General features: G+C 40.0%; 1 protein-coding gene across 2 annotated transcripts; it reads left to right on the forward strand.

The window, feature by feature from the left end:
* Window positions 1-3537: 3537 nt before the first annotated feature.
* LOC135544102 (steroid receptor RNA activator 1-like) lies at window positions 3538-7583 on the forward strand. Of its 2 annotated transcripts, none has more exons than XM_064971484.1 (5): window positions 3538-3759; window positions 4206-4334; window positions 6509-6774; window positions 6949-7057; window positions 7208-7583. In XM_064971484.1, the coding sequence occupies exons 1-5, from the start codon at window positions 3729-3731 to the stop codon at window positions 7402-7404; spliced, it is 732 nt and encodes a 243-aa protein (XP_064827556.1). In that variant the 5' UTR covers window positions 3538-3728; the 3' UTR covers window positions 7405-7583. The 2 variants fall into 2 exon arrangements, with proteins under 2 accessions (XP_064827556.1, XP_064827555.1); XM_064971483.1 differs by having other exon boundaries at window positions 3540-3759; window positions 6497-6774.
* The last annotated feature ends 214 nt before the right edge of the window (window positions 7584-7797 follow it).

A 7797-nucleotide genomic window follows, 5' to 3' on the forward strand; every position in this document is an offset into this window, starting at 1 on the left:
TAGTGTCATAGGTCATGCAGCATTGGTTAGAGGTAATGTCATAGGTCATGTAGCATTGGTTAGAGGTAATGTCATAGGTCATGTAGCATTGGTTAGAGGTAATGTCATAGGTCATGTAGCATTGGTTAGAGGTAATGTCATAGGTCATGTAGCATTGGTTAGAGTTAATGTCATAGGTCATGTAGCACCTTGAGAAAATGTTGTTTTGTAAATAAACTAGTAAATAAATATGTCTCTCTCTATATAGTTGCAGTACTTTAGCACAGAAGAAAATAGGATGTCATGTAAATGCTATTTTTTTTAATTGTGATTATTTCGCACAGTTGTATCTAACTAGGTCCACATTGTGGTGGTCTATGCTGGAATAATAAATTGCTCGTAAATCCTGTTCTTTTCTGTTTCCTGTGTGTGGCATTAATCAAAGTTTAACTTCAACTCCTCTTACATGATTCCATATGTGTTATTTCATAGTTTTGATGTCTTCAATATTAGTCTACAATGTAGAAAATAGTACAAATAAAGAAAAACCCTTGAATGAGTAGGGGTGTCCAAACTTTTGACTGGTACTGTATATTTTTAGACTGCAAATTGACCGCAAGAAGCCCAAACAGCTATAATATTTGACTAAAACCTTGATTACATTTGGGTACATTGCACTGTGTAGGGTGCTGCTTTTTTGGACGTTAAAACGGGTGCTCATTCAAAATCCCATGACACTTATTGTAAGAGTAGGGGTGTTCATCCCAGTGTCATGGCTAAATTCACAACCTGGCCACATTCCATCATGGCCACCTAATAATCCTCCTCATTCCTATTTGGCATACAGTGCATTCAGAAGGTATTCAGACCCCTTGACTTTTTGTCCGTAGAGCTCCGAGACAGGATTGTGTCGAGGCTCAAATCTGGGGAAGGGTACCAAAAAATTGCCAAACTGAGCAATTGGTGAGAAGGGCCTTGGTCAGGGATGTGACCAAGAACCTGATGGTCACTCTGAAAGATGTCCAGAGTTCCTCTGTGGAGATGGGAGAGGCTTCCAGAAGGACAACCATCTCTGCAGCACTCCACCAATCAGGCCTTCATGGTAGAGTGGCCAGACGGAAGCCATTCCTCAGTAAAAGGCACATGACAGCCCACTTGGAGTTTGCCAAAAGGCACCTAAAGGACTCTCAGACCATGAGAAACAAGATTTCTCTGGCCTGAATGCCAAGTGTCACATCTGGTGGAAACCTGGCACCATCCTTTTGGTAAAGCATGGTGGTGGCAGCATCATGCTATGGGGATGTGTTTCAGCAGCAGGGACTGGGAGACAAGTCAGAAATGAGGGAAAGATGAATGGAGCATAGTACAGAGAGATCCTTGATGAAAACCTGCTCCAGAGCTCTCAGGACCTCAGACTGGGCGAAGGTTCACCTTCCAACAGGACAACGACCCTAAGCACACAGCCAAGACAGTGCAGGAGTGGCTTCGGGACAAGTCTCTGAATGTCCTTGAGTGGCCCAGCCAGAGCCTGGACTCGAACCCGATTGAACATCTCTGGAGAGGCGCTCCCCATCCATCCTGACAGAGCTTGAGAGGATCTGCAGAGAGGAATGGGAGAAACTCCCCACATACAGGTGTGCCCAGCTTGTAGCGCCATATATGTATTTTTTTATATAAATGTGCATAAAAAACTTTTTTTGCTTTGTCATTATGGGGTATTGTGTGTAGATTGAGGGGATTTAAAAAAAAAAAAAAAAACACTTTAGAATAAGGCTGTAACATAACACAATGTGGGAAAAGTCATGGGGTGTGAATACTTTCCGAATGCACTCTATCACTCTTCACCTCTCCACCTGACGGCTGTGTGTGGTGAGCGTTCTGACACAAAAAGGGTTGCCGTGCATCACTGAGGTGGATGCTACATATTGATGGCGAATGAGGTGAATTTCTCTCTCCTATATAAAGCATTTTGAGTACCTCAGTTGGTAGAAAGGAGCAAAATAAATCCAATCAATATATCATTTGTATACGATCACATACACTGCCATTCAAAAGTTTGGGGTCACTTAGAAATGTCCTTGTTTTTGAAAGAAAATCATTTCTTTTATCCATTAAAATAACATCAAATTGATCATAAATACAGTCTAGACAAAAATGACTATTGTAGCTGGAAACAGCTGATTTTTAATAGAATATCTACAAAGGCGTACAGAGGCCCATTATCAGCAACCATCACTCGTGTCTTCCAATGGCACGTTGTGTTAGCTAATCCAAGTTTATAATTTTAAAAGGCTAATTGATCATTAGAAAACCATTTTGCAATTATGTTAGCACAGCTGAAAACTGTTGTTCAGATTTAAAGCAATAAAACTGTCCTTCGTTAGACTAGTTGAGTATCTGGAGCATCAGCATTTGTGGGTTTGATTACAGGCTCAAAATGGCCAGAAACAATGTCCTTTCTTCTGAAACTCATCAGTCTATTCTTATTCTGAGAAATGAAGACGAGAAATTGCCAAGAAACTGAAACTCTCGTACACCAAATACATTAGTGTCTAGTTTGAGAAACCAACGCCTCACAAGTCCTCAACTGGCAGCTTTATTAAATAGTACCAGAAAAACACCAGTCTCGTGAAGAGGCGTCTCCGGGATGCTGGCCTTCTAGGCAGAGCTACTCTCCAGTGTCTATGTTCTTCTGCCCATCTTAATCTTTTATTTTTATTGGCAAGTCTGAGATATGGCTTTTTCTTTGCAACTCTGCCTAGAAGGCCAGCATTCCGGAGTCGCTTCTTCCATGTTGATGTTGAGACTAGTGATTTGCGGGTAGTATTTAATGAAGCTGCCATTTGAGGACTTGTGAGGTGTCTATTTCTCAAACTAGACACTAATGTACTTGTCCTCTTGCTCAGTTGTGCACCGGTGTGTCCCACTCCTATTTCTATTCTGTTTAGAGACAGTTTGCGCTGTTCTGTGAAAGGAGTAGTACACAGAGTTGTACGAGATCTTCAGTTTCTTGGCAATTTCTCGTATTTTCTTTAAAAAACAAGGACATTTAAAATCTTCCCCAAACTTTGGAACGGTAGTGTGTCTTTCTATTATGCGTGCGAATACTTGGGAACAGATTTCTGAAATTAAAACATCTTGGAGCTGATTTCCTGGTGTTTTTACAGTCTTATGTCAACAATGAAAATATCTCCCCCACTCAAATCTCTGAAAACTTGGACAAAATTCAAACCGCTGACCACTAGTTGCTGAAAGTTTTCCCACCATCTAATATTGTAGCGTGAGGAAATCTAATTATGGGTTGGGCAGAATTATGCTAATTTTCTCAATAAATGTTTCTGTTCCCAAAACTAGAATATGTTACAAACACAGTGCATTGCGTTTTATAGACTTGACGTTTTGCCAAAATTGTAAAAAAAAAAATGGCGTTGTTTAGATGGAATGCAAGGTGGAATTGAGTTTGTGTACACGCGCACTTCACATAAGAGGCGTTCCCTAACGGAAATATGCAAATAAATGATACAACGCACCAATAGCCGTTGCCAAAATCATTGCTTGTTCTGCTCACTATGCTTAATTTGCTCCCACTGTAACACACACAGACACAGATTAACTACCTTGGGTTAGTTCTAAATATATTGTATTATGTTCGACTCACCAACCGGACATGAGTTATGTCAATGTTTAACATCCTGTCCACGTGTCCGGGAAAACGAGTGGAGAGTTTATTTTATTTTGTGAAATAAGCAATGGAGGCTGAGGACCTTTACATCAAACCAGGTATTTTCTGTCAAATTGAATGCTTCTACTGTGTTAATTTATCTAGAATATGTAATTACATACATGTTGGTGGTATTAGTTTACTGCAACTCTACTATGGTGAGAACTTAGTTTTAAGACATACTAGCAGAAGCAAGCTAGTTTGATAGTTAGTTAGCTAGCTAGCTAACAAAGTTCTAAACTTTTTGAATATGCTTTTGCCTTTATTTAATGTACTTAATGCTCTTCACCTTAGTTGTCTCCCCAGTGCTTTATGGCATCTAGTTTAGTATCTAGTATGACTACTGGTACATCACATTATGTTGGTAACGATTATAAGCAGTTTTGATCACGTGTATGACTGAATGTGTACTACAAGCTAACTGGTTAATGGTTGTTTCATCCATCTGTTCTCATATTCTGATAGGTCTTTTGAAATAAAACTCTCACTGGCTTTATTACCCAAGGTAACCAGGAGCGGGGCTGGAATGACCCTCCACAGTTTTCCTACTGTTTGCAGACAGCAGCACAAGGTGCACCCAAGAGGACCCCTCTCAACAAGAGAGTGCCCCCACCTCAACTCACTGGATCCCCCAGTACGTTCTCTAGACTGTCAGAAAGAAAAGTATACATTCACACCTTGAACATGTTTAGAAATCCATTAATCTTTGGGAGTATCATGGTACTTTGATGTCTACTCAGGGGCTGTGTGATTGTCTTTCTGATGTCTGGACTTTCCCTAGAATGTCAGAGGAGATGATGAATCATCCTGGTTTTATTTATCCACAGTAGTGGTGCGGGGTCTGCTGTTTGTTCACCTGCCCTCAATTGCCAACAACCCATCCGCAACCGCCTGACTATATGTGATAAAGTGAAAATCCCAACCTTAACTCTAGAATGGGCGCTATAGGCTACAGTCAGACTGCAGAACAATTTTTTGACATGGGGTGCAGTTTTGTTTTGCCTGATTTTAGATAACGTTTCTGGTTATAATTTCAGACATTTTGGTAGCTATTTGTTAGTCAATTTTTCTATGATTAGATGCATGTAGCTCCTCTTTTGTCATAATATGTTGCCCAAGAAGAGTAAATAAAGCCTTGCTCAACAGAATGTCATAGATCGATAGAATGAATGCTTCAATATAGTTGACATTGGTTCAATTCTGTCATCTTTCACGGAGCAAAGATGTTTAGGGACTGGGTAGAAAATACAATAAAGCAAAAACAAACATGATTTTCTGTGCAAAATGTCCAAATGACATCAGTTTGACTGGTTGCAAGGAAAAAGAAAGCTGAAAACCACCCAACGTGTTTCTGATAAGATTTCAGAATATTGCATGTTTTATGTGGTTGAAATGCTATCAGCTATTACTATGCTTTGATGATGAAGACAGCACCTCTACAGTTCGTATCTCTGAGAATTGCATTCTCTCAAGATGCAGAAATAAATATTTCTCCACTCTTGTTCCCAGGTCCCAATTTTGCCTACATTTGGTGTATTATTTTACACCAATTAATGCATAATTCTGCAGGAGTTATCATTAAGGCTGTAGCCCTACTCACATGGGACTAGTATTACTACAGAATGTTGGTTATGTATTTATTTCCCAGAATGTCTGTTATTTCAGAGGATGATTTGGATGGGATATGTTTTTTTTTTTTTTTCAAACTGCCCTCTAAATATACTTTTTTTTTTTTTTTTTTTTTAAATGACAGTTGACGGAAGACAGTTTTTAAAATATTTTTTTATAGTTGTGATGCTATTTGAACAAGTCCAGGCAATAACAGGCTACACTGATAACTCAAGCTTTGTTTCTAAACCATACCAAACCATCATTGGTATAGTGCCGCAATAATATTTGAATCGAGGAAGTGTGATCGTAGTCATGATATTTTAGGCTATGGAGGAGAAAGTGAACTTGTTCCAAACGTTTAGCTCAGTTGTATGCTGCTTTGCCATCTATTAACAGCAAGGGTAGCATCGTTGTTTTACGATGCATTTGGCAATGTTCAATTCATTCGAACAAAACACATAGGGGTGGCAGGGTAGCCTTGTAGTTAGAGTGTTGGACTAGTAACTGGAAGGTTGGAAGTTCAAATCCCCGAGCTGACAAGGTACAAATCTGTCATTTTTCCCCTGAACAGGCAGTTAACCCACTGTTCCTAGTCCGTCATTGAAAATAAGAATTTGTTCTTAACTGACTTGCCTAGTTAAATAAAGGTGAAAGAAAAATAATTCCCTCTGAAAGTTGATACATGTAGGCCCTTCATATGGCTATGCGCAGCACTTCGTTCAATTTATCCAATCAGTTATTGTTTTCTTGCTTAAACTGTGAGCAACACCTGTAAAACCCAGACATTTCTCTTAAAACACAGGGATGTCGATTCGCACAGGACTAGTATTATCAGAGGTCTTTGGAGTTTGCCAAAAAACAGACGGTTATTCTGGTTAGTCAATGTACAAATGTCCATTTAACCCATCTAAACAGTAGGCGACAGTTTCCTTGACATGCCATATGCCTATTTGAAGTCCTGTCTTGTAACTGTCGAATTTGTATAGTGCCTCACAATCATCACACATAACAGCCGTCACTACTATCATCCGCTTTCCTCCCTTCACCAAATCTTTCCCAAACATTACTTTTCTGTCCCTCCCTTCTCTTTATTTTCAACTCTCCTTTCGCAACTTTTGTCTTATTGAATTAAACCGCAGATATAACTGTGGCTTATGAGTCATACCACGCATCACTAATCCACAGGTCCGGTTCCAGGAACTTCTCCAACCTCAACAGTTCCAATGACTCCTCCTACCAACCCACTGGCCCCTCCTCCATGTAGTATGAACACGCCCCCTCGGCCATGTCAGGTTGCAGCCCCTCCTGTTGGTGGGGTGATGATGATGGCCACATCTCCACCACCTTGCCATGTGGTAGCGCGCACAGTGTCTGCCAGTGACCAATCAGAAAGTGAGCCAGATGTCGACGACATAGTTACTCTTCTCAACTGGGCCCTGACAGCTTGTCGACACACAGTCAAAGTAAGAAGGATTTCTCTAGCTCTAGAATTCCCAGCCACAGTTGACACACCATTTACAAATAGCATTGTGTATGTAGTTCTGTCAATTTGTAGCTCTGTTATTGTGTACAGGGTGAAATGACACTCACTGCTTTACCAACCAAAATGCTGAATGTTTGACATGTGCCCCTTGCAGAAACAGGTGTGTGATGATGTGGCAAAGCGCTTGAAGCTCTTTGAGGATATGTGGAGGTCTGGGAAGTTGTCACTTCCTGTTAGACGAAGAATGAATGGACTGGTGCAAGGTAGGAGAACTTGTTCACTTTGATAGATGTCATATTTCTGCTGAGGAAAAATACATGGGTCAATAAGCGGCTCACCCATTTAAATTAAAGAAATTCTTTGAAATGAGCCAAAACGCATCTGTGCTGCTCCTGTATTTATGCTCCTGTCAGAGTTGAAGAGCTGGAACTGGGACGGTGCTGATGAAGTCCATCGGGCTCTGATGGTTGACCACGTTAACGAGGTCAGTCAGTGGATGGTGGGGGTCAAACGTCTCATCGCTGAAACGCGCAACTTGAACTCAGATCTTCTGCACAGACTGGAGGTAGACCGGAGTCTAGACACGAGCAGCACCGTTAACTCCAACTAGATCAATAATTACACTTGTGGAACTTTTTTATTAGGTTGTGGCATCCTGAAGCCTCTCGGTCGTCCTTGTGAAAGCCGTTGAAATTCTTAACTTTTAGTCTAACTCTGTCTTTTGATTTTGCAAATATTTTGACATGGGTTTCCTGTAGTTATGCAATACACATATATATATATATATATATATATATATATATATATATATATATATATATATATATATATATATATATATATAACATTCTATGAATTGCATTTGATCGCAGTGTCAATTGCTATCACCGAGATCCACCAATTCAGACAATACAAAGAGAGCTTTTATCTAAAAGTCTTTCCTTGTCTTGTTTGATTTAAGGTGCTTATTTCAAAGATGGCAGTAAAAAGTATTTTTCTGGAG

This window comes from Oncorhynchus masou, chromosome 8, assembly GCF_036934945.1.
Source record: "Oncorhynchus masou masou isolate Uvic2021 chromosome 8, UVic_Omas_1.1, whole genome shotgun sequence".
In the NCBI taxonomy this organism is placed as follows: domain Eukaryota; kingdom Metazoa; phylum Chordata; class Actinopteri; order Salmoniformes; family Salmonidae; genus Oncorhynchus; species Oncorhynchus masou.

What these genes read in the sequence shown, in the direction of transcription:
- LOC135544102 (XM_064971483.1), top strand. Translation starts at nt 3,729, where the DNA reads ATGGAGGCTGAGGACCTTTACATCAAACCAG. An exon ending in GGACCTTTACATCAAACCAG is followed by an intron (nt 3,760 to 4,205) that starts GTATTTTCTGTC and finishes TTATTACCCAAG; the next exon opens with GTAACCAGGAGCGGGGCTGG. An exon ending in CTTGTCGACACACAGTCAAA is followed by an intron (nt 6,775 to 6,948) that starts GTAAGAAGGATT and finishes TGCCCCTTGCAG; the next exon opens with AAACAGGTGTGTGATGATGT.